Below are 27,732 nucleotides of genomic sequence, written 5' to 3'. Positions count from 1 at the left end.
GGGGAAAAAAAACCAAACAAAAAAAATGGTAAAGTATATCCAAAGGAGCAGGGATTTAAACTGATAGCCTGAATCCGTTTCGTTTCACCACAGAGAAATATTTTCCCAAAGTAGCTTAGCTAAAATCTATTGTAAAGAATGCCAGAAGAATCGAAAAGATTTAATTCAAGGTTTATTTTATCCACCAGTGAGCGGGACTTATCACATCAAGCAGAGGAATGTGAGTTTTGGAGCAGGAACGCTTTAGTGACACCTCTGAAACAACTCTCTTTTCAAAAGAATTCTACCAGAATAAATCCCCGACCCTTGCTCATGCCCCATCCACAGCAAAGCTGAGTAACTTGAGGTTTGAAGATAACTGGAACCATTGATTTTTTTTTTTTTTTTTTGCTTTGACTTTAGGAACTCCTTCATAGATATCCTTCGGGCTATCCTACTGTCCTTGGAAGTGCTCATCGAAGATCAGGAGCTTCAGATAAATGGCTTCATTCTAATTATAGATTGGAGCAACTTCTCCTTCAAGCAAGCCTCCAAGCTTACGCCGTCTATCCTCAAACTGGCCATTGAAGGGTTACAGGTAGGTGAAGGGTAACACCTGTACCTGCAACTTTTATTGCTGCAGACAGTGATTTTTGCCTCATCAGGCACTGGGCAGGTGAAGGGTGGTGGGAGAAAATAATCCAGAATGCTTTAGTGTCCCATCCACTTGCAGCATAGATTGATTTTCAAACATTTCATTTTGACTGTCTTTCGCTTTTATTTCAGCTGCAAATCAATGTAACCAGTATGTGTGTTACTTACTGCAGCATTAAGAAGGACAGTTAGAGATCCGAGGTTTAATCCATCAGAGAATTCAGAGGGATTAAAATCCAGCAGCGTCTGCCTTCTGGAGTGTGCAGTCCACATGCAAGCACATCTGTATGGGCAGGGAGGGTGGCAGGAGAAGAGAGCAGTTCCCTCAGCAGATGGAATTGTGTTGTTGTGTTCACGCTGATGCATTTGAGTCGGAGGGAAATGAGGAAAAGGGAGGACAGGCTCCCTGTCGTGCCCTCATTCTGACTGCCTTAATTTATCACACAAGATCCTGTTACATTATGGTTCGGACTGTTCAGGGGCTGCACATCCACTTGGTGCTTGCCAATAGATAGGAGCAAGCTAAAACTGCGTGCTATTATGGGGTTAGGTGGAAAGTGAAGACAAGGCGGCTGGGGCCTGATGAGGCAACCCGAGGATGAGGGTAGGCTGTGGTGCTCAAAGAGGACTTCAGCCCTTTCCGCTACAGTCTGAGCCCATCTCTGTTAGACCTGAGATGGATTTTTAGGTTTGAAGTAGTCTGACACAACTTTATTATTTGTGGGCATTCAGCAGAATCCAAGGACTATTTAGGTTGGAAGGACCCTGGAGATCACCTTGTCCAATCCCCTGCTCAAAGCAGGGCTGACTTAATCTCAGACCAGGTTGCTCGAGGAGCACGTTTCATGTAGCTCCATATTTAAAAGGAGAGATTTTATAAGTCATTGTTTTTCCGTTTTATTTTTAGTACTTTTCAGGCATCTTGCAGTCATAAATACCTCAGGAATAATCTTCCCTCGTGTGTGTGTATTTTAACTTTAACTCATATACTAGAAAGAACAATTTGTTCAATTAATTTTTTGACTAACCGGTTGTCTGCAATTAGATCATGATTATCTCTACTTTACGTTATTATTCAAAAATGAGGTAGAAAAATCTGCCAGCAGTTTTAAGCCTGTGTTGCCCTTTGTGGGGAATTTGCATCTATTCTAACAAATTAGAAAGTCAAGCTGTGCAATTAGTCCCTAGGACTATACCTTATCTTCTCCCGCTGCTACTATCACTTCATCTGCCTTCCTTCACGGAATAACATTCTGTGGTTCAAAAAAACCCTCCAGTTAGAAGGAAGAGAAAGCCAAGTGACATTCATAAGGAAATCAAATGCCAGCAAGGTGTCCTGGTCCTGCCCAAATTTTGCACTTCCAACTCTCCAGTAAGAGGCCAGTCCAGCCTTCATCCCGTCTGATTTCTGGCCACAGGGCTGCCAGGTTGTCTGCCTACTGCGTGGGGATGAGGGGACGTGTCCATCTTATGGTAGCTCTAGCTTTGAGTGGTAGAAAGGAAAGTTATTCCTTTCGAAGCCAGTTTCCCCTACTGTGCCTGTTCACAGGCTCTTCTTCGACATCCCCATTACCTAGAAGGAGCCCCCAGTTTATCTGCAGTTGTTGGCAACAATATGTTTCTGGAAGTACCAAAGCCTGGAAGTACCAAAGTTGGTCTTATGATGGTGTCGTTAGCCTGACATCCTGTGCTGGGCAATTTAAGGAGGCTGCCTTTCTTGTTGGTGGGTAGGCATTTCATTTCTCATGTAAAATCACGTTACTGTTGTCTTCTCCACGATAAGTAGAAATATAACTATCTCTCTAAAAAGTACAACTTGGGACAATGTGTCCCAGACTTTTCTAACCACTGGTGGGCTTGATGAGTTGTAGGAGTTGTGGATGCTGCACTCTGATTTACTAGGTTTAGAAGCAAGTCATTCATGCTTGTTAAGCACATATTTAGCAAGCAATGTTGGTGGGGGTTTTTTAGGGGTGGTTTTTTTTGGCTCTCATCGTTGCTGTTGGAGTACCTTAATTAAGACTTTGTTATATCATTATTTTAAAAGAACTACTGTTATCCTAATGTAAAATTTATGTAAAATATAATTGAAATGCAGGCAAGACCTACATACAGAAAAAGAGGAGTCACAATATGAGCTGCATTGGAGGTCACTGAAAGTGAAAAAGTTAGGTTCTACTCTCACAAGATGATGATGTCTGAAAAAAATCGAGATTGATTTAGTTCCTTGTTATTTCTCACAGCTAAGGCATTGTGCATGTACAGATGCTCAGACAGGCAGATTACATGGCTATCCAAGTCCTCCTTTCTAAGAAGAGATTTTGGGTCATATTAAGTCCTATGTAAGTCTAGTCAAGTGGATGGAAGGAAAATAATTCTCTCTTACAATTTCTGGTAGTGTTGAATCCATATGTTCACATCTTGGTGTCTGAGCCAGGAACTTCTAGCCTCTCTCTCTGTAATAGTAATTCTAATGCCATAGCTGAACCATTTTCCCATAGCTTTGTTAAGCTCTCATCTGATTCAGTATCTTAGACCATCGCTTTCTGAAGTATAGGGCTGTTAAAAAATAAACAGTAGTGTATTTAATAATTTAAATTTATGCATTTGGTAATTTTTTTTCTAACTTTCAAATTGCTTTAAACCAATTAATATATCAGTAGTTCATTTTTTTGCATTTGTATTAAATTAATTTTTTTCCTCAAATTGCTGCTGCAGTGCATTATCACTAAGTGGAGAGAACAAACATTACACAGGTGCATATGTTAATTCATCCTGTGTTGCAAGACCAACACTAGTCAAATCTAATAGAATTAGGTGCAGAGATTAACATGTTGCTATTATATAGGATGCTCAGTTCCAAATACTGTAAAGTCTGTAGACGCTCAGGGAGATGAAGTATAAGTTACATCACCACATGGCTGAAAGCACATTTTGCTCAATACTACTCTTTGTTCTGTTTGGATTTCTGTATATATTGCATCACACAAGATATAGTTATTATAACTCAACAGGGCACCTCTCTTTCTCAGTTATTTAATGACCTAAAAGTAGCCTTACGACTCCACTTTAAACAACAGTTGTTTAGATGCTAAAAAAGTATTTGTACAGTATGGCAATTCTCATTGTGCCACAGCAGCACAGGGACAAGTGTGTTTTTAGTGCCTAAAACGTCTTTGTTTAATGAGCTCTGCCCTTTTATCACAAGGCAATTGCTACTGTATGCTTTGAGCTCATGCCATACTCCTTCCTAGACCTTACTGATCTTTTGAGTTTTAACACATTAAAGAGAAGATTGTCATATGGATGGAAAGGTGGGGAAAGAGATGTATATAAAACCAATCTATTTTGCCAATAACTTGATGAGTTTTGAGTTCTAATCCTTATTCTTTTAATGTGAACAGCTTTTCCCCTTCACAGCATATTTCTCCCCTCTGTTCTCTTCGTCTGTGAAGTTATACTTCTCTGTGTGCCACACTGATCTTATGATGGTAGGCAAAATTTAATTGTGGCTTAGATTAACCAGAGACTGATCTTTTGGCATTTTGCATAACAGTTTTGAAGCACCAGAGTCTAATGGCAAAGGAAAGAAACCCATGTTGCAATCATGAAACAGGAAAAGCATGTTAAAAATGGTCACTTCTTAGTATGCAGGATGTTTGCTACTGACCACTGCATTTAAAGACCTCTAATAAACATGGGAATTAGGGCCGAAGTGTAAGTGTTACAGTGAATATAGCCTGGGTGTCCAGTGAAGCCCAGACTTTTTTTTTAATGCTGGTTGGTTTTTGCTCAGAGAATGTAGTTGCTTTGCCTCCAGACAGGACTTTTGATTTTGGGGTGCTCCTACCAATGAGTATAGAGAACCACTGTTTGCTTCTGCCTTATCCAACACCAGAGCTATGTACTGCAGTTTGTGTACATGCATGCACATACCAGTTTAGAAATTCCCCCAGCTAGTACTCTGAGTTGAAATGCAGCAACTTCTCCAACAGCATCCAGAAATATTCCAAAACTTTCAAAACAGCACAAAGTCTGATCTTGGCTGCCATTGCTTTGGTGAAAACAAAGCCAGAAGGCCACTGTCTACCAAGACCCAGCTGAGTAGCTTATGGCACAAATCAGCAAGCTGGATTCAAAACTGACCCGAAGATCAGGTTTGCACTCCAGCATACCCAGTACTGCCTCACATAAAGGCTAACTTGCCCCAAGGCTGTCTGAAGGTACTGAAAGAAGTAGGGTGAATGGTTATATCCTGGCCATATTCATTTTTTCTCTGATAATTCTGTAACAAGCAATTGTACTTACATATGCGAGGACAGTCATTCTTAAAAATAAGCCCTATTCCTACTTTGTGACAATGTTGAATCACTGCAGGAGTGATCTTTAGGATTCAAGAGAGCTTTGATTCAAATTTCACAATCATTGCAGCAAATAGCAGTAACAACAGGGAACAATCAAGATCAGCAAACAGGGATTTGTCCCCGGATTTTCATTGGTAATAGCCTGGGAGAAGTTATGCCCAACAATGTCCACTAGGACATCCATTAAAGCTCTTTTATTTTTTTAAATTATCTTCAGTTTATCATCATCCAGTGAATTTGGAAACTGTTATTTCTGGGAGGAGAGGGAAATGAAAGGAAATCAATGATGCTTGACTTAGGAACATCTTAATCAGATATTGGTACTGATAAAATTATTCTGGAAAAATTCTTCAAATAAGGGAAACTTGTATAAGCTTCTCTTAGAAAATTGTTTAAGGTACACTTGTCCAAAATAACACCAATGCCGAGATCAAGTCAGATAATCAAGATAAGAGGTTTGTTTGGACATTATTGGAGGCTATCCCACTTTGAAATCTGGAATGAAATACCACATTAGGGAAAACTCAGTCTGCTTAGAATTATGTGAAGCTTTTTTATCTTTAATATGAGCAATAGATTTAAATAAGTTAAAATAGATTTTTAAAAGCTAAATTTTTTTTGGAAATTCCCTCCTACTGTAATTATGTGGGATTGAGAAACTTAATGTCAGTTAAATTATAGCAGCAGATTACTTGTCTCTTGACACTATCTTATACAATCAAATATTTTTCCTGTTGTGCTTTAGAAGAAAGAGCTAAAATATAAAGTATGCTCAAAATGCAAACTAGAATGTAGAGCTTGTAGGAAAAAAGTGTAGTCCAATATTATGGCAAGGGTGTAATTTGTTTATTTGCTTTTCCAAATCTTAGTGAAAAATATGAGCTTTTAGAGCAGATAGAACTTTGCCAGTGAAAAACATTTTTTTCTGGAACAATGCCATTTTTTCAGAATAGAAGTATTACAGTGAAATATGTTTCCAAAATTCTCTGGAAAACTCTGGAAATATGTTTGTTTCAAAAATTTTCACCTGGAATATCAAAATACTTAACATTCTATTTCATTATGAGTGGTAAGAACCACATGATTTCTTCCTTAATTGTTATTAGTTCTTGCTTTTTCAGAGTTGAAATCAAGCTGAGATAATTGAACAGTATTTCAGATCAGCATGACCTGGGTTAATGGGTATGACTGAATCTTTGTACTGGTCAAACTGGGGATCTGAACAGAGCCTGGACAGTCCTCATGCATCTGGAGACTTTGCCAAACCCTTTGCTCTGCAAGCTTGGTCTTTCCTTCACCAGCCCAGACCCTGGAGCAAGGAGCTGACTCTTCTCTCCTTGTTTAAACACGTTTATACTCTGAAACCCGATGTAGGTGTGATCTGTCTGACTTAGTACTTCCAGTTGAACTCTTTATGAGTCATGTGAAGGATACAGGTTATGAGATGCCTTACATAGTGAGCATAAGATACTGCTAGTCTTTCTATAGAGTTTCTGAACATAATACTGCTGTTACTTGAAAGTTTAAAGTGAGTGAGAATCCACATCATAACACACTGAAGAACACTCTGAAAAGACTTGTTCTAGCTCAGACTTTCTGTAGAAATCTGTAGTGCAGGGAGAAGTCTGTCTATGCTATAAATATCCTATGATGCTGTTATGTCTCATCAGGTATTTATAACAAGTCATATAAAAGAAAGACAGAGCTCTCTGCCATTGCCTACTGAAGGCAGAACAGATCAAATCCTCAGTAATAGAAGCTAGGCAAGTAAAACCATATATAGGCACATGTATACATTGGCTTGGACAAGGACAAGTAAAAAAACCTTAGCTCCTAGTGTTTATCTCTGGGAGACTAAATGCAGACTCAAAAGTCACTTGTTCATTTGCTCTGCTATTCCTCAGTCTTTCGGGTTCAAAATCTCAAAGACAAAAATCAGCAGACAGCTGAGGCCAGTTGCTGGGGTAGTATAACTGGCTGGGGCTCTGCGCACGTCTGCAGGGTAATGCTCATTTATGGCAGCTGAGAATCAGTCCTTCTTGCTCTTCTGCTGTTAGAAAGAAACCTACTTCAAGGCAGACTGTTTTTTCTTTTTTTATGTCCAGGATTTAAAGACTTGTAAAAAGTTAAGGAAATCTTTAGATTTTGGATTTTGTGCAAAAGCCTTGTCATGATCTCTCTCAGGAGAGAGAAACTGAAGAAAAGAGGATATTTAAGGCTGGGTTCTTGAGGATGGATAACTGCTTCTTTAGTAGTGGCCTACCAGAGAGCAGACAATTTCCTCAGAGTATAAAACCAGGATGCTCCTGTGTCATAATCAGTCTGTTGATACATCCAAAAGGCATGTTGTAGCTTCCCAAACTAGAGTCCCTGCTAATAACTCTGGAAGTCCTGCTAATAACTCAAGCTTATGTTCATAGAGACAAGATTAGCTATATAAACATGGTTTTACCTACAGAGGGGGACTAATCTAATCTGTGAAGAGAATAGAGAACTCCTCCCAGTAAGAATTATTTAACTGTTTCTGAAAAGAGACAGCTTCAAGATCTAAGGATATTCAGCATCTGGAAAATGGCTACAGATCACAATTTAGCAGATGCTATAAGATGCAGTGGGCTTTCCCAAATATCTGTAGCAAAAAGCTTTCTTGATTTCAAATCCACTGTTTGCATGAGATGTAAGTTTGCATATTTACACAGATATTTGGATGAAACCATTTCCAATATATGTACATTAAAAGCATACCATTTTTTCCATTAAATGCTGTCTCAAAAGTTCCCAAATCTGTTCTCTAGTTATTTTTTGACTCAATATTAGAATGTGCTTCATGTTAGAGACCTTTGCTGAACTGCTGAACATGAAGTCACAGCTAATGATGAGCACTTAGTATCCATTGAAAGAAGGTCAGTTCGAATCATTCCAGAAACACTCATGCTATCTGTCTCCAACAGCTGTTGTGATATGTAGAGTGAGTACTCTCTGAGCTGTTGGTGAGGGTGCCTTTGAAATTTTAGGAGACGAGAAAAGGGATTGACTCATTATACATAAAATAAAGGTAGATAAACAGACTTTGCTCTCTGCAAGAGAAGGCCTAAGCTCATTGTGTGACTATCATCTCTAGGGATTTGACTGGAACAAGGAAAAAGAAAAACATAGTAGGCTGTAGACTCACATTTGTCACTTGAAAATTGGAATTAACTGCTTAGTAGAAGTGGTCAGCCCAGCCATGTTTGCCAGTTGGAGGCTTTGGGGCTTTTGGCTGTGAGTAAAGGATAAGGTGCAATGTGGAGAGCCTGAGAGGCTGGATATGTTAAATGGAAAGTCTTTTTTTAATGCCCATTATTACATTTTAGTAAAGATCTCACTGAGTTGCCAATAAGAGACAGGAAGCAGATACTCTTTCAGCCCTGCCAAGGAAACAGGAAAGTTTATTGCAATAAGTCTGGTTAGAACAGAAAGCAGCTGTTTCTTACTGGTAGCCAATAAAACAGCAGCTAGAACTATCACCAGTCATGCTTGAACCTTCCCACCAACATAGGCATAAGTAGTTGTTGTACCTTGTTGTACCTTGAACCTTTCTTCCTCTTATAAAACGTGAATGTGGCCAAATGCACTTGCATTAATTTACATTATCCCTGTCATTAATTTCACAGAACTTCAGGAGTGATGCATCTGTAACAACTGTTTAACTTCTTTCACAACCCCAAAAGCCTTTTCCTTTTTAGCATGGAAACTGAGTGAAAGCTTCCTGAAGAGAGTGTTTACTACAGATACCCTCTTGCTATGAGAAATACATGAAGCAATTACGCAAATATAAAAAGGATTGCATATACAAGACTAGATGAGAAAGATACAGGAGTAGTGACATTTCAGTGAGAGCTACGTGCCAATAGAGGTGGAATGGGTACTATTTTGTTTGAGATGTAGGGTGGCGATGGAGGTACATGTGGGTAGGGAGATGGAGGAAGTCAGAGCAAGGGGAGGACTGACGATATGACTGTACTCTGTGATACGTGGCATGGATTATCCCCTGAGCACAGGTAGATAAGGACTTGTCTCTCTCTAGGAGAGGACTGATGCTGGAGCCTCAGTAACAACTGCAGGACTGAAATCCATGTCCCCTGGGAAAACAGCTACGGAGGTGTAAGATCAGTTGTCCCTTTACACCTCCGGCTCACAGTCCCCTTTTTAGCACATGCCTTCAAGGATGTGCTGCATCCTTGGGCCCATGGGTCCATGGGTCCCTGACTGCTGCCGTGCAAGAGCCAGCAGCTCGGCTCGCACAGCTGTGGGGAGGGCTCGCGCCAGGACTTTGTGTTCACACTGTACACTCTGCTGCTCTAGGCAAAGTAATAATTTCTGGTGCAAGTTTTTAGCAAAGAGCTGCAGAGAGTAACATTTTTAAAATCTGCAGAAAGGCAATGATTTTGAGAAACGTTTGCCTGCTTGTTGTTTGACTCCTGTTATGTGCAGAAAAACAGGACTTTTCTACCACACATAAAAAATCTCTTTAAAGCCTCATCTATTATTATTTTCTCCTTCTAAACAAATCGGCTTATAAATTCCTCATACTTTGCATAGTCATACATATTTGTATGGCCATATGTGTATGGTCAATACAGGCAAAAGAGACTGCAATGTTAGCAGTAAGTTTGAGCTGAAGTCCCAGCTGATGTGACTGGAACTTTTGCCATTGATGGAGGCTGTAATTCCACCCCGGTTACACCTTGGCAGGAAGTGATTTTCCATTTCATAAGAGTTTTCCAGGCTGGCAGAAAAAGTCCCTCAGCATCAGGCACTTCTTGGAAATGTTGCACATCAATTAGAACTTTTTGTCTAGCGATCTTGAAACACTCATTTTTGTTCTCAAACATTTTTATGCCTCTTCTTAACTGTGTAGAGCCTAACACTTGAAACAGGCATTCCTGAATAGCAGGGATTCCTTGGTGCAAAAATGTCAGCCAGAAACATCTCAAATGTCACAATCTTCCAAGGAAAGATGAAAACATCGAGTGAAAAATTCACTGAGACTCCCAACTTCCTTCTCCCCTCCTTTCTACCCCTTGCCCCCCTCTAAACTTTGATTTTGACAAATGGGCATTTTCTGAGGAAAAAAGCATTTCAGTGGAAATTCCTTCAGTAGCTATACTGCCCTGTAATTCAAACCTCCCTAGGATTCTTTCAGGATGCCTTTTGCATCCCTGTCTGCTAGACACATATTAGATCATTTGAATGTGTATTCTGCTTTTCACTTTGAGCACACTCCCACTATTTCAAACTGTTTGCTGAAGAACCAGTTTAAAGCATGGCCAAAGTGTAATAAAAATAATTTCCATTTCAGAGGGGACTTTTTGATCAACTCCAATCTACATGCAATGAAAATGCAGCTAAGAAAAAGCATAGCTAACACAAATACAATTACAATGTAAATATTCTTCAAATAGCAGATACATTTAGAATGTTATCAAATTGACAGTTTTTCAGAAGAAAGGCAGAAGCATGAATATATATGTGATGAGCAAAATACTTGATCGCTGTTTAAGGATTGCTGAGGATAACAGCAGAACTTTTAATAAACTAAAAAGAGAATTGAAGCTTGCTTAGGCTTATAGGGTAATATAAATCTTATTCTTCTATTTTCCAAGGGAATTTAGAAGCAGCTTTGAATTAGGAGAATTGTGCTCAGAAGCGCATGTGCTCAATGTCTAGAAGAGATGGTTTCTTGTGGGTTGGTGGGAATGCTCACATGAACGGACATCTGCAGTAGTTATAAAGTGTCCTCCTCTAACTTCTGTGTGAAGTTTCATGAAAAATCCCACTGGCAATCCTAACATTATTTGGCTTTATTAACAAACACAGAGAACCTGAATTTAAAAGTTTCTCAGGGAATAACATCTCCTCCGTATAGCTCAGACAGCATTAACCTCCTTATGATGGTCCTTTCCTTTATCATATCATTTGATATCATTTATCAAACTTATTGCTAAGTGTGAGGAAAGCTGTGAGGGGACAATCTTGAAGAGATAAGGATTCACGAATCTGTATTGCAACTGAAATTAATTAATTGGTACAGATAAAGCTTTGAACTTAATTAAGCAATGTGAGTGGGCTTTCTGTTAACATTGGAGACAATATCTATACTCACTCTCTCTGAAAAAAAAAGTTAATCATCTTACTACGCAAAAAAATTAACCCTCCGTATTTTCAGACAAGTTCCAAATATTTTTTTGTCAGAAAGAGAACATTTGCACTCAAAACCAACCAGGCAAACCTCAGGTTCTGTTGCTGGCCACTCTCTTTGCTTAAAATGAGTCAATGATCACTGCAGCATGGAGACTGTCTGTAGTCATTTGGCATCATGTGTAGAAGACCCACTTGGACAACCAGACTGGCAGAGGACTAAGGAAGCAGAGAACAGCCAAGCTGCAGTTCCAGTCAGATACTGCATCAGAACTTCTGCAATTAAGCTTTTTTATGAAAAGTCAACATTTTCTAGAAGCAGTTCACAACTTTTCACACAGAAATAAATGAATAGGTTGGCGTGAAGAGCTGCCTCTTGTTGAAACTGAGAGAAACTCAGTTTCTCTGCGAGATTCTAGCTTAAGTTTATAGTGTATCACCCCACATATTCCTACCCAGTCCCTGCCATGGATATGTGGGTTCAAGGCGTCTTTTAGTCTCAAGGCGTCTTTTAGTCATCTGATAGCAATTTCTGCTCAAAGTAGAACTACTGCAAACACTAGATCAGTTCAGCCGTGGCCATCAAATCAGCTGGCCATTATCTAGCTTTTTCCACTTCCTAACCTCCCTGCTCTTTCTCTACCTTTGATATTGCTTTCTCCTCTAAATATTAGAAGATAAATAAAGCTGTGAGGTAAACCAGGTGTGCAAGGTGTGCATTTTGTGGTGCTGAGGCCTCATGGCTAACAGCATTAGGTATTCAAACACACCAAATATAATTAAGTATTCAAGAAATTTCCCCCCTCCAATTTGTTATACATGCCCGAGTGAATGTTAATGGGGTCACAGAGCTCTTTGAACTGCTGCTGACAGAACAATAAAGAGTTCCTGTGGTTTTCAAGAAACAGCACAGTATAATTTTGCTTGCTTTGCAAGGGCATTTCTTAATGATATCATTATACCCTCTAAACTCCTAGTCCACTCTCAGAAACTCACAACACTTCAAATGACAAGTTACCTGCTCTTCTCCCTGGGAGAATTGAATCTCAATTATAATTTATAATGTGTTACTTACTCAGTGAATATTCTTTTCCTGTGCCTCTGAGAGGTGCCAGCTATGGTATTTTAATGAAGCACCCCTGTTTTATAGCCTCTCTCCTCTAAAACTGGAACAACAGCATTTAAAGGGCTAGACATCTTATCCAGCTTGCTGAGTAACAAAGGCAAATAAATTCCATTTGAACTGTCTTAAAAGACAATGAAAATAACTTAAATTTGTCTCTGTTCCAGAAATAACTTATGCCTGAACAGTATTGCCAGAGAATGAATAAATAACCTTACTAGCAAATTCCTGTCATCTGTAATAAAATTAATTCAAATATTTGAAGTATTTTACTTTGACTGCTTACACCACTTTGAGGTTGTTTGTTTTGCAATATATTTGCAAGATATTCTAGGCAAATTAACTCAGGAATGTTTGTTAAACTAACAAAATAAGTAAATGTTACTATTAGCTTGAGTAAATTTATTTGGTATCTAACTCTAAGGATTGCCCAGCTTTGTGTGTATATAGGAAGAAAACGAAAAGAATCCCCTTTGTGGTAGTGCATTCCTTTTCTTTGAGGCTAATGCAAAAAGTACATCTGTAAGATTCCACATTTAGACCAAAAGAAAAAAGACCAGGAAATAATCTTGCATGCTTATAGGAGATTTTGCAAATTAGTCCTCTTTGATGATCTTTTTTTAAATTGGAAATTTTACAAAGTACAAATTCTGTAATAATATCAGAATGTGATTCTCAGCAATTTGCTTTTAACAGCAGAGTGCTTTGTTGGGCATGCACATTGTTGAAAATCAATACCTCCATGCAGTTAGTTGTCAGGCTGCAGATTTCCCTCAGCAGCAGCACCTTAGGTACTGGCTCTCTGCAAATTGCCCTGGACCAGTCAGTAAGTATCTATGCCACTGGCATGAACAGGGGCAAGTGATCAAGAATTTCAGCACAGTGAATCCCCAAATATGTCACCAGCACTACCAACATGACTGTGGTAACCACAGGCAAAAATCGACATCTCCCCCATTTTGTATATTTGGGAGGTTGTATCCAGGCCCAGAGAGCAACTTCATGCCACCTCTCCCCAGACCCTGGAGGCGGTGTTTTCAAGGCAGGCCTCTTTGAATCTGGGCTGGTTGGCACACTGAAAGAAGACGTGAGATAACTCTTGGCAGGAACATTTCACTAAAGATGAAACATTTGTTGATTTTTGTGTGTAGTGCATCCTTTTGAGAAACCTGCAGCCTTAGTAGGGACAGCCTTGGAAGATGTGACACAGGTGAAGATTTTGAACCCTTCTGATTTCTTTGCCATTCAACTGTTGTCGCACGTGAAGCAGACCTTGCATCCTTTAAACATTTCAAAATACTATTTGTACATGCTAAATACAGCAAACCACTAACTTTAAAATGATTTATCTTTTTCTTTTTATCTACCTTTATGCTCCTTCAGTCATGAGCTCACTTTTCCCCCTGCATTTCTCCAATCGCTAATGCACAGCAGAGCTTCACAAGTATTGTTACACTGCCATGAGAGGAGGTTTTATGAAGTAGAACAGCTAGTGCCATATCTTTTTCTTTCTTTCTTTTTTTTTTTTTTTTTTGTTCAGCGTCAGAATTATGTGAATGAGCTCAGCAGCAACACATCAAACATTGATAAGCTTCCTGTCAGGAGGTAGTACTGGGAGGATATTTGCACTACTATGCTTTGCTAAATACATCAGAAAACATGCTGTTTCACTTTTTCTTTTGTTGTCACATCTCCCACATTCTTGATGTTCTGCCCTTTCTCAGATAATTTCTGCCTGAACTTCAACATACTGTCTCTTTGGAGATTTTCTATCTATAATAAGCAAAGCTCAGATAGTATTTAATACTCTTACTATCTTTAAAAGCTCTAAAAGAATTGTAGTGTGTGAGGGGGTAGAAGGGGTGGTCATTTTTTCATACTATACACTTTTCCAGGACTTGTGCACTATCAGCACATGCTGAGATGCTGTAGGAATGCAAGAGAAGTAGTGTTCAAAAAAACCCATTTATTTTCACCCTGCAGCAAAAGATAAAATAAAAATGGGGACAAAATAAATAAAACTCGAGTCGGCCTTTAAAATACAACTGTCTGTTTATTTTATATCCTGGGGTTGCAGGCAGGGGAGCAATAAACAAATTGGGGCTTGTGAAACCATAGCAATTCCAAGATGGGGGTGACGCCCACAGAAATCCAGTTGTTGCTGGTGTGTTTAAAATCTAGATCCAGCAGAAGTAAATCTTTGGAGCAGAATTCATGGCAAACCCCCTCTCTCTGGGCTTGATGTTAACAGTGGGGCTGTAATAACTGAAGTCTGGGAACTATTGCTCTGAAAAACTAAAGGAGCACAGGGCTGATGCTTTGCCACTGTCACTAGTGGCACCTGTTACTAGTCACTAGTAGAAGGACGAGGAGGTAGCAAATGAAGCTACTAGGAACCAGATTTGGAACAAACAAAAGGAGGCAGCTCTTCCTGCAGGACGCTGTAGACCTGAAAGTCCTTGTCTCAAAGGATATGTAGGTGCCACATGACTTCAAGAGACACTGGACAGGTCAATGCAAGAGAAATCCAGCAAGGGTGACTAAGGAGACAGGAATCACATCTGATTCTAAAAGCTGAGAGTAACTGAAGGCTGAGAGCGTGTTGGGTGAAGACACATTTACCCGTTCCTCCTCTTCCCTCAGCAGCTGTGTAGGGCAGCTGGTCTAGAGAGAGGACACTGGGCCAGATGGGTCTTTGGTCTGGCTTGCATGGCCGCCTTCTGCTCCAGAAGCAGCAAAATTTGTATCTGTCCTTCAAGTACTGCCTAGTCATGGTAACGGTTATAAAACATTTGTTTCCAAGAGTCCAAAGACACTAAGCAGAAGTGGTCCTAAATTTTCCCCTGGGAAGCAGCCGATGTCGGGACGATGGACTGTGGTCATGGCTCAGGAGCAGCCCTTGGCACTGCGGGACTCGGCTCTCCTCTTGTCAGTGCAACTCAGTGGCGTCAGGATATGCATTACTGCTTTATACTGAAATACATGAAAACAGATTAGTATTGACCCCTGTGAATATTGAGCAAGCCCATCAAATAGAAGCTACAGTTTGCTCAGTCAGTGGCTCTGTTAGCGATGTTACTGGCATGGCAGCGAATACCTTTTTCCTTCAAACATCGGTTTATTTCCAATTTCTAGCATGAGAGAGGGATTTACAAATATAATCTTCTGGGTTTACTAAGTGAGTAGAGATCTGATTCTGTATAATATGGTTAAAATGAGCAAACAAACAACCACCATCTCTCCCTGATCTCCCCCAAAAGAAAAACCATATCCCAGAATGAAATAAAAATGTCTGAGCCAATGTTGTGTAAGCTAACAGGAAATCGTTAGGTATATACTGCCCACCCCCTCTGAGCTACATGTTTCATTTTGAAACAAATCTGTACTTGGAGGCATCAGTAATTATTTCCATTTATTTTCCGCTTCAGTGATATGTAAAGCTGCAGTTTTGATATGGCTTGCCAAATACCTCTGTTGATTTACATAAAAGGTTCACAGGAGGCAGAAATATTTGCCTGAAGGATAAAAAGAAATATATTCAAGCAAACAAGATGCTAGTAAAAATGTAGTAAATTCTGAAAATTAGTGGAAAGCTGATTGTATTTCTCCCTGTGCTTATCTAAGCATGACCACAACAGAGTTTGGTGGATCAAAAGCACAGAGCATTCAGTATCCCCACTGATCCATCACCTGCTCCTAAACAGCACTGTTGCCATGCTGGTGGCCTCATTTGCAGGGGACAGCGTGAAGGCCTGGTGGGTTGCTGGTCCGACCAAGGTGGGTGGGGGCAGGAGCTGCTGAGCTGAAGGTCTATTTCTCCTCTTGTAATGCTGGAGTGAGCACCGCTGATGGGAAGGGCAGAGAGGGAGAAACCACAGAGCCTTTTCCTCCACCCTCTCCGGCAAACCCCCACACACCCTGTCCTGGGGCCAGATGAAGCGGTGATCGTGATCATGAGACAAAAGCTGGACTGTGGCACTGTTGCTCCAGTGTCCCATGGAGCGCCTGAAGCACAGGAAGAGCAAAAGACCCCTGAATTCCCCAGCTGTGCTCTGGCAGAAAACCACGCAGTCTTTCCCAGCGCTTTTCAGCTTCTTCGCAGGAGTTCTGCACAAACCACAGGACTCAAAAGGGAGAGAGTCTCATCCAAAACCCTGCTGCTGCTGCTGCGCTGCACCTGGCTTTCTTTGAGGAGCTCATGGAAACCTCACAGCAGGTCCTCTCCTCCAGGTGGGCAAGAGACGGTTAGTCAGGACAGCTGCTCCATAGTACTGTTACAGCCTCCCTCTGAAAACATCTAAAAAACCCCACACTCTTCCTCTTTTATCTCCTTAGTGTCATGATTCTTTTTTTTAATAGAGATGTAAATGCAAACAAAATTTAAGACTCTTCCTTTGCATTCAGTTAATGTCTTCAAGATTTTGTCTGCTGCTATGAAGGCTGGAACAATTTTCTTCCCATTTTAATGAAAGCCAAGCTTTAATGCAATGTCACAGGAACAGCAGCTCAGGCTTTAAGGGAATCTTCGAAAATCACAAGATTGATTGCAAGTGCTGCTTCTGTATCTCCACAGAATAGGAGGTTTACATATGCCCTCACTCCCTTGCAAGGCCACTTGTGACCTGGCTGCTACTGCTGGCCTTTCAGAAGAGACAGCTGCGTTGGATGTGGTTGTGATGGCAATGGGATGGTTAGGTTGGGTGGAGGAGGAGAGATGGATGGAGAGGTACAACCTCTCTCAGCCAAATGACACATAGCATCTGTTGCACTAAGCAAGGTTTTGTGAGCAGCTCCAACACTTTCCTGTTCACCAAGTCCACGTCTAAGTGTTTTCCATGGAAATGTTGTTTATTTGCAGCTAAAATCATTCATTACTAAAGACCAAGTCCCTCTTCCTTTGGATGCAGTCAAAAGAATTCTTCGTACAGAGAATTTGCACAGTGACAATGATGTGGGTTGTTTATTTTGCTCAGAGTGAAGAGTTAATATTTAAGAAATCATATTCTTCTTCAAATCAGAGTAACAAGACTTGCCTTGAGGATGAAGTGCTGTGTTGTTCTTTGCTCCCGCTAGCACTGCAGAATAAAGCCAGAAAGGAGATAGCAAGCTTGATTTTACTGCCACTTGCACACTCCCTGAACTCCCATGAAGCAGGGATGAGTGAGAAGGGAAAAGCCTGATGTTATTGCTGTTTCCAGGCTTTAGCTGGAAAAAAAACCCTCATCTTGTCCCTTGCAAAATGGGCACAGTTTGATTTGGAGACCATAAATTCAGAAAATTGTTCCTGTGATATTAGAGAGCCCTTATCTAGCTGTTGAAAGACCAGTTCAAACCAGAAAACAGGGCTCTACTTAGTGATGTGTGCTATGAACCACTACAGCATCTTATCTAGTGCAGTAGATCTTCCACCATCTGAGCTATGCTAGTGAAGGCTTGAAGGCTTTCCTGAAGATGTGTGCTATCCCTAGCTGGATTTACTGGGCAGTTTCCAGCAATCACTTGCTGAAAATTTAGTGGCTTTTGCTAAGCAATAGTCCAGACCAGGTTTCCATTTTGCTTCATTCTATCTTTTAAAGCTCTGCATGGCTGAAAAACGAGGACTGCTACTTGTCCAGTTCCACTCAGTAGCTTTTCAAATTCACAACATACTTTTACTGCTGTAAGTTCCCTTGTACCCTGGTTTTCATTCACCTTTTTAACACTGACAGCAGTGTGAGGCTGGAAGGCAAACGTATAATTTACAAGGAAGCACACATGTTCCTGTAGTGGAACAAGGAGTTTTTGAATAGGAAAAAGTCTAAATGAGGTACCTAGCAGGGTTTTGTTATCCAGGTTGTCCTTGTGCCTCCTCACCTAGCTATTTTGTCATAAAAAAGGATTAATAAAGAGTGTTGATCCATAGCTGTATTTTCACAGTGCCTTCTAGGAATTAGTGCACTATAAATGGAGGAGAATGAAGTGGCTTTTTCAAAGGTGAAAACAGGACTAATAAAGTGATTAATGAAATAACTCCTGCCTTTTGATTGCAATGAGAAATCTCTATGGGAAAAAATGGTTCAGTGAGAATGAAGCAAATAACAGTCCACCATCCCTGAGAAAGGAAGAGCCATAGAGATAACACACCTGGTGTGAGTGGAAAGGAAAAAAAATTGTTCGAATTTGGTGGAAAGCAGCTGTGTGTCATCACGGATTGGTAGTGAGTTTGTTTTGTACTCTGCTTTGTATTCAACCCATGACGATTTTAAAGACTCCTTCAAAACAAGATAAATTTTTGCTGAGGCAGCAGTCTGTCAGCAGGCAGCTGGGCTTCAGGGCACTCGGTCAATGGTACTGCAATTATTTACAAAGAAGATCAAGTAACCTCTAATTCTTTGGATTTTAGTCCCCTTTCACCTCCCCCACCTTCCTTTCAAATACAGGGCTAAAGAGAGGGAGATAAAGGTAAAAATGCTCTCTTTGGGGTTAATCTCTTTGCCAAACAGAGGTAAGGGGAAAAGAAAAAAAAAGAAGAGGAAAAAATTTACATGTGCATTTTCTCCAGTTTTATTTTTCAATCCTATAAATAGCAAAGTTCCAGATCTAATTGTAGAGTAAAAGTAAGGACATAAAGAGTCTAAATACACCTGTTTTTCCTGAAATAGATCTTTTTTTTGTTGTTCTTTGCATCCTTTTAAAGTACGTTTCTGGGAACCACAGCCTGTATCTAGGTTTTAGAAATCCCTGCGAGAGGCAGGAGCTGGGTCTTTCCCTGGGGGGGAGGTGAGGGAGGAGGTGCTGTGGCGGAGGATGGTGGGCTCAGCCAGCCGCGGCAGCTCATTGCAGTGGGTGCGGATGTTGGCAGATGGTGTAAGCAAAGGTGGTGGGTCCAGAGGTGTAGAGCTGAGCAGCCATCACTGCCAGGAGACCAGAGTTTGGGGGTCCTGACCACGGAGCAGTGAGGGGTGGCAGCAGAGATCCTGGGGCAGAAGAGCAGGGAAGTTGGAGGATTTGGGCAGAAGGAGGTTTGGGGCAGGAGGTTGGAAGAACTGCAGAGATTCAGAGTTGGGTGGTTGGCTTTTTGGGGCAAAGAGGGTGGGTGGTCTGGCATGCGCTGGGAAATTTTGGGAAGCTCTGATCTGAGACAGATATGTGGAATTAGAAATAATGATGAACGGGATTTTTGGAGTGATAAGAGCTGTGGGTTGTGGTGCAGCTGGAGAAGGGACAAGGGGACTCCAAGGTGATTAGACCAAAAAGGACAGAGAAAGCTTAAGAGGTTGGGTAGGGATAACTATGAAGCATCACTCAGGCATTCTTGCGGGGATCTTGGTTTGGGGTGGGGAGCACACACACAAAAATCGTCATTTTTGGTATAGGGTGGTCTACCATACCACCCTATATCCTTCAGCAAAGGAACCTGCCTTTTTCCATACCACCAGGGCCACCAGGGCCTGTCAGGTGACCTGCAAGAAGCCTGCAAGTGCAATTAAGCCCTTAGTCAGCTTTAATAATTCATAATACTACATAAGGCCTATATCTACACCTTGTTGATAGGCCTACATATGGAAAATAGGATTTTTTAAAACAGGGGTGTTAGCCTCCCTTTTTCACTCTGTCAATTAATATGTGAAGCCAAAAGGATCTTATCACTACATCCAAAAGAAAATACCAGTGGTATTTTAATTAGGTAGCATCCATATGAAAAGTCGAGTCTTTTCTTCTCACTCCCCAGAGCTTTTTCTGGCAAGAGTTTTTAGCACCGGACGGCCTCAGTCACTCCTGGGAGTGTCTCTCTAGTACCAAAAGCTCGCAGGACCGTATTTTACTGAATTGTCATTTTTTTAGTACAGTTCGTGTGTATTTATACATGACAGTTCTTTTAAAAACAATGTCAGGGCTATCATTTTGAGTTAGCTAATTGGACTTGAAAGCAATGTCAGCTCTCAGAGCACAGAGGATAACTGTGTGCGCGCCTCTCCGCTGCAGTACCCTGCTCGCTGCCAGTCAGTCTCCGAGAGGTAAAAAGCCCACAACTCCGTAAGACACTTAAGGTAACGTAGGCACTAAGGAACTAGTGTTTCTTTATATTTTCCCTTTTTCTTATTGAGATTGAAAGGATTCCCCCTTTGAAGTCTCAATTCACACAATAATTGGCCATATATGCTTCTCTATTCTTAAATTACTAGTTTTCTTCACCTCCCGATCTGGAGCCTTCTCCAGGTGGTGGTGACAAACAGGTTAAAACTTTAATCTGACATATGTTTATTGTAGCTGCAGATATAAAAAATAGAAATGGTATTCTGTTTCATAGTTTAATCAATACCTTTAGCTCTTTACCTACCTTTGGATTTTATAAATTGAATTGTCAATACTCTGGTGCAGGTACATTTCTTAAAGTTTGTTAGAAGATTTGAAGCCATGAGTGGCTATTTCAATCCAGACCTAGATATTACTCCTTGTGTTACAAACAAGTACGGTATTTATTTTGCTCCTCATATCCCCAAACTCAAACCTCTGTAGTCCCCCTCCCTCCCTCCCTCCCTCCCTCCCAGCAGTACTCACTGCAGGAGTCTTTCACATGGAGCTAGAAAATGACTTTACAACCTGCACACATACCCAGACTGCAGAAAAGACGGTCACTGCATAGGCTTGTGAAGCTTTTGACATGCCTTACAACACTGGCTAACAGGGGTAAAAAGCAAGACCCCTTTTTGAGTCATGGTCCTGCTGTAGGAGCCCTACACCAAATCTAGGATTAATCTCCAGTGCATTTCTAAACCTTCCCACATGACTCATGAAATGACACTATAGCAGAAGCCATCTTCCTGACAGCAGTAATTGAGCTACAAACACCAGTCTGTTTAGATATTTGTATAAATACGGGTGTGCATACATATATATGTATATACGTAAGGTGATGGTGGCTCAATGGAGGTCTCTTCCAGCATTGGTGTCCTGCTGCAGTTCCAGAGAGCTCTTCACAGACCTCTGTGTTACTGGGATTGTTGCGTGACTGCCACGAGGTGTGGATCAGCCCCCCTCAGTTCATGCTCACCAGGAGCCCAAGGCCCTGTGGGGTCTGCTATCATTTCAAAGTGGCACATCCTCACAAATACACTGATGCATTTTTATCATAATAATATTTGCATAGATGTTATGGGAAAAAATTACACAATGAGAACTTTCCTGTGCAGGCAAGGTTTTACCCGTGGCCCTGCGGAGCTTCTGTTTGTCATCAACTGTATAAGGGGTCTTTTTCACAGCTGAATAAGGTTCTAATTTTGGGACAAAACCTGCAGACCATTTCTATGAATGTATGTATGTTTTGTTTTGTAGAGGTCTTACTTTAACAAGAACTGCAAGATTTTGCCTTCTGAAGAAGAAACACAGTGGAAATTTTACAATAGACTTTAGCATAAACTTACCCAAATCTCTCTCAGATGCATTTTTGGCAGAGTTGCCATTATTTTCATTGAATCACAGCTTTACAATTTTACATGTATTGAATAATAAGAATAATATGCCCCCAACTTTCTTCAGGCCACGTACAATTTATTCAGTAATTTTCCAGCTGTTTTCATTTCAAAAGTTACAGATACTTCATAGCACTTGATATTTCAGGCAGTCCTTTTTTCCTTCTTTGAATTTCCTCTTTCCTTCCTATAGGGAAGGAGGTAAGATACTTTCATTCATGAGCTATATTTTGCAATAGATGCAGAAATACGAAATAGAAACTTCCTATTTCTTAGTTCAGAAAATCAAGGGTCGTTTTCTCTTGGGCCATTTTCTCTTCCATCCACTAGCTTAAAGATTTTGTATCCATTTGAATTTTGCCAACAGCAAGATCTGATGAGTAAATGTACCTCTTGCACGAATTCCCATAACTGACAGCAAGGGCAAATCTTCTTCTGACTTCAGAACCAAGAATTTCAGCCTAGTGAGTCATTTGGAACTATTTGCTCTTCTCAGAGTTTGTAATCACAGGGGATTGGACACAAAAATGGGAATCCAGAAAACTACTGCTACTGTGGTTTTGAACTGCAGATACTCATTTATAATTTCATGGGGTAATGCATTTATTACAGGAAAGAGGAATATTTCGCATCACTGAAGTTCATTAAGTTCATGCATTTTTTTCTCTGTTGGCTAATACCTGTCTTTCTTTCTAGCTGTGAATGACTTGTTACTCGCAACTTGCAAATAAGCAAATACTTCTGAAGTAATATTATTACTATTTTAGCTGCATTTACAGCTATTCAAAAAGGTGCGGAAAAAAACCAAAACCAAACCAAAGCAATTCCATAGCCAAACATTTTTATGAATTAAGAATGTGTAGCTCTAAATAAATGCCCTTTCTGCCGCAATGATGTGTTGCTTCTTACCTCCTTATCTATTGATGTCTTGCCAGGGCAGGGTGGAACAGCATGGGTGGAGATGTGCATGGCAGACCAGAGTGAAGGAGTTGTATGGCTGTAATTAGTTGTTTCAAATGTCATAGGTTTTTTCCCTTTTCCCTATCCCTCGGAACATGTACCTGTGTGAATTTATGTGATGGGGCCAGTGTTTTATCGGAGGGCTGTCTTCCAGGAGAGGCAGATAACTTGTTGCTTATGTTCAGGACCACACACATCTCTTCACCCTAGCTGAGCTCTTCTCCCTGGGATCCAGTGATAGGACGCGTAGGAATGGTTCAAAGCTGCGCCAGGGGAGGTTTAGACTGGACATTAGGAAGCATTTCTTTACCGACAGGGTGGTCAAACACTGGAACAGGCTTCCTAGAGAGGTGGTTGATGCCCCAAGCCTGTCAGTGTTTAAGAGGCATTTGGACAATGCCCTTAACACCATGCTTTAACTCGATCAGCCCTGAATTGGTCAGGAAGTTGGACTAGGTAATTGTTGTAGTCCCTTCCAACTGAAATAGTCTATTCCATTCCATTCCATTCCATTCCATTCCATTCCATTCCATTCCATTCTATTCTATTCTGTTCTGTTCTGTTCTGTTCTGTTCTGTTCTATTCTATTCTATTCTGTTCTATTTAAAATTTTTGGCAGCTCTTTGCGTCTAGGACAGGGTGTGAGGTCCAGGGAGGACTGGGAGTGCATTGCTGGGAGCAGAGGTGTTATCAGTTCCAGGGTGGGCAACAGAAGGACCCCCCTTAGAGAGACCCTGAGGCAAGTGTCTAGGGGACTTCTTGAGAGACACCCATCATGCTCACTGCCTCTCTGAACCATTTTTCCCCTTTGTCAGTGCACTTGCTGGGATATCTACCTCTCCTCAGAGATACAGAGGGCGTGATTTAAAAAATGTAACTCCTGAGAACACAGATGTTCTGCTTTCAGCATCCAGTCACTGGTATATCTACCAAATGCTCTGTCATTTCCTGGGCAGATCTCGAGAGGGCTGAGCTCTACTCGTACAGCCACGTTTGTGTTCAGTGCTCCTCTTCAGTTGGACAAAATCCCTCATTTTTGCCTGAGGCTCATTAACCTGGGTTAATAAACTCTCATTATCCAAGGTTTCCTCAATCGACTGCTGAATTAATGATGAGCCTTCCAATACATGGCTACACCAGAGCGAGAGGTTTAACATCATGTAATTAAAATCCCCATTATTTCTAGCATGAAGGTGACTGAACTGACACAGAGCAAACTATGCCTACTAATTTAGAAAATAATGATGCAGAGTGAAAGCGCTCAGCACTTCTCTCATCCAGAGGTCTTCCCATGCCTGCACAGGACACAGCTAAAGGATCTTCAGATGCTGGGAGGGATGACAAGTAATTTAAAATTGGAGACTGACTCAGAGGAGGTGCATGGTATGGTTTATCTATACTGCAAGAGAAGGGGTGGAAGATGTCTAAGATAATCAACTTAAGAACTAGTAGGGAGCTAACTGAGAGACATGTGAAGGAAATAATACCTTTTCAGATGTGATGTGGCACATCCACACAACATCAAGTGGACTTACTAATTTAGGTTGTGTGTAGTCAAGGGATGCACTCTGTGGTGAGGTGTAGGCATGACTTTGGTAACTCTAGACTTGTCTTGTTGACTCATTTCTTTCCCTTTTACAAGTCAAAATATTTTTCTAAATAGTAAGTATATGGTACTGTCCTGGGGCATGTGTCATCCTCTTCCTAGTGAGGTTTGAGGAAAAACTTCCTTGTTGAGCTGTCTTTGAGAATGCTGAGTTATAAAATACTCATGCTCAAATAATTCATTATAACCAGTTCTCTGTTAGATTTTTCTGAGGGTTTTTAGATCTTTGTGCCTTAAGTAAAATACGGACGGGAAAATTATTATGAATGTATTAAGTCTCCCAGGCAAAATAATTTTTAAACCAAAACAGCCATGACAAGAATGAAAATGAAGATGTTTAGATATGTATTCATTATACCAGAAATTGAACTCAACAGGAGATGGTACAATTTTTAAGTGACAATAACCAGCTCAATTAATTCAAAGTCTTATGATAAAAGTGTTAACAAAAGCAAAATTTTATCCCATGTCTGCACATATCTGGGCAAGTGATTCTGGTATCAACAGAGAATGATGGATTTTTAAGAGTAAGTTTGCATTTATTTCCAATCAAGGTTCTTTGCCAATGTGATTGTGAGATTGCTCAAACCAATTCAACCAAGCAACTCTAAAATAACAATTTAGAAATTTAAACCAATTTAAGAATGTTAGTTCATTTCAAATTCAGTTTGTCCAGGTAACACAGCAAAGCTTTGCTGCTCTACACACAGGACTACTGTATATTAAAACAAAAGTAGGACCATCCAGCCAGGAACAACTCCAACTTCAGAGCAACCCATGCTATAGCCCTTGCAGAGAAATGAGGGAAACAGGGATAAAAATCTTCTGACAATTTCTTCTCCCTCATCCTAATTCCCTGGGTCCTAATGTCTCCCTCTCCCCTTGTGTGACTCAATATGACCCTGTCACATGAGAAAAATGAAGTCGCCTTTATTACATTTCTGAATGAGAAGGGGTTGTGGTGTTTGATCATATAATGTCCGTGCTTCTAGCCATAGACCAAATACAAGGATGGGTCTTATAGTCTTCTGGTATCTCTGTAGAGGTTACATGACACATCATGATATACATTTTTTCTTCCAATAATTTGGAACCCGCATGATAGTGGATTCTCCAGTAAGAGCTAATTTCTTTAGATAAATGCAACATTTGATAGTTGAGTCTTCCCCTGCCTTACAGTCTTCCCAGATTTCATTGTGGTCTCTCTCTGCCTGGATGTATGGTATAAAGGGAGTTTTATATTTTTTATTTAGGTAGGAGGATCTGGCTCCATTTGGCTAAGCAAATACCGTCTCCAGTAATGATTTACAAATGGGCTTGAAGGACTTTAGCCTTGTCATGTGAGAGGGTGGAAAATAATTTGGAAAGATTGTTTATTTCAACCCTCAGCCAAAAGATTTGAGTCAACCACTGACACCTGACCCTGGCTCTGCCCTCTCAGTCACACCCAGGCTGCATTTTCATCTGTTTCCAGATTGGTTTTCAATCTAGAGAAATGTTGTCTATTCAATTTCTACTCATGCTCACTTCATACGGGCCAACTCTTGTTTAATGCTTTATTTTACAGCACTGAAAACAAAAGGAGGAATAGGATTGCTTTCCAGTTTCAGAGGTGTTAGGTTAGGCATGTCTGCTTAGCACCAGGAATTCACAGCCTGCAGCTCCTCAGTGTTAAATGGCAGGAACAGCACTTATGCTTTGACATGTGTTCAAGTCATATGCCTGAACTGTGCTAAGGTTTCTGGCCAGACTGTGAATATATATCAGCTATGCGGGTGTGAATAATAGCTGTATTTTTTGTATCATTACTAAAATCAATAATTGAGAGAGCTTATCACAGAATACCTGATTAGACGGATCACAGGTCCCATCTAAGTCCCTCTGTGCTGTTGTGGAGAAGGTGGTCTGGAAATCAAGTGATAATTTTGTGCAGTACATAGCACCGTCTTCATGTAAAATATATGGTCATGAGTTTAATTATTAACATTACTCTATACTGTGTCTAATTAAAATTCATACTCAAGGTGACAATAAGATACCTGCAACATTTTAATATGGGAGACATCTACATAATACAGCAAAATCACACAACTGACAGTATGATGCACACACCCTCCTGGTACACCTGCTTTTCCCCCATTACTTTAATGGAGAATTCAACAGCAAATGCTCCACTGATCAAAAAGACATGTAGATCATCAGACCACTTTGTCCAGACTGTTTTGATAAGATTTTGCCATAAAGCAATATTTTAAATGCTCAATAAAATTAGAAGATTATCTTGAATTCTGACACTGATTTGCGAAACGCTGATGACGTCTCACTGGCACAATGAGTAACATTATTGGGTGTTCATGAGTTCATAGGCTGAAAATGTTAATGACTTTGAATAAGTTGTTTATTCAATGCGGCCATGAACCACATTGAATGCCTCATTACCCACTTAACGACTAGAGATGAACAAATTGATTTTCTAAGTCGTTGTCGCAGTATTAAAGTCGGAAAAGCAATTGTTATGGGTCAGACTAAAACAGAAAACATCCGGTTCATTCTTTGACTTGCAAAAAGACTTCTTGTCATTTTGGAATGTTTCTTTCTCCCTTTTCATATCACACTGAACCTACATATCAAAAAGAAGTCAGCGTTCAAAATAAAAGTTGAAAATATACTTAGAAAATACAAAATAAAATTTGAAAATATTTTATGCATTTGCTTGATTTTTTTTTCTCATTCTTTTTTTGGTAAGACTCTTCATCAGATAAATACAAGTAGTTTCAGTCAATCTTTTGTTTCTTCGGTGAACAAATTGTTTTCCTAAGAAATTTTGGCCACATGGGCCTTGTCTGTACAGTTGAGGCAGACAGATGCTGCATCACCCCTATTTCCTAGTGTTAGCCTGAGAATTGGGTGGCCACTCTGGTGACAAGCACCTGAGCTAAGAAGCCCTGTTGAGATGCGAGTATATACATTACTTTGGACAAGTCATCATGTCAGTGTAGCTGTGCAGCTTTCCTGATCAACTTCTGATTCAGACAGCAAATGCTTGATGTTGCCAGAAATTGTTCTCCAACAGATATATTTTTTTTGTTGTGGTCCAACTGTTACTACCTGAAACAAATATTGATACCAAATTGTATCACCTTGCAGTGTTAAAAACCAGATAGCACTGGATGGAAGAGCAGACATCCTTCACTGAGAGATGTAAGGTCTCAATTTGGCCATGTTGTCAGCAAGATCATTTCTTGTTTACCTATCTAAACAATTAAATGGTCATGTAAGAACGGTTAAGTGTTTATAAAGGGCTTCCTGTGGTTTCCCAGTCTGGAGCTTGTTTACTTCGCTGAACAGATGGTGTTCCCAGGGCCGGGGAGAGGAGTATTTAAGTGCTCCCTGCTGGCCAGGCATCAGAGAGAA

General features: G+C 40.4%; 1 protein-coding gene across 1 annotated transcript in view; it reads left to right on the top strand.

Annotated features, from left to right (window-relative positions):
* The window catches only part of CLVS1 (clavesin 1), a 106,488-nt gene that overhangs the window by 38,266 nt on the left and 40,490 nt on the right, over nt 1-27,732 (top strand). The window contains exon 3 of the mRNA XM_075141789.1: nt 403-577. Coding sequence (XP_074997890.1) covers nt 403-577 — 175 coding nt within the window. The remainder of the gene's footprint in view (nt 1-402; nt 578-27,732) is intronic.

Source organism: Calonectris borealis, chromosome 2 (assembly GCF_964195595.1).
Source record: "Calonectris borealis chromosome 2, bCalBor7.hap1.2, whole genome shotgun sequence".
NCBI lineage: Eukaryota > Metazoa > Chordata > Aves > Procellariiformes > Procellariidae > Calonectris > Calonectris borealis.
The sequence above is the reverse complement of the archived record's forward strand: the minus strand, read 5'-3'. Positions and strand labels throughout refer to the sequence as shown.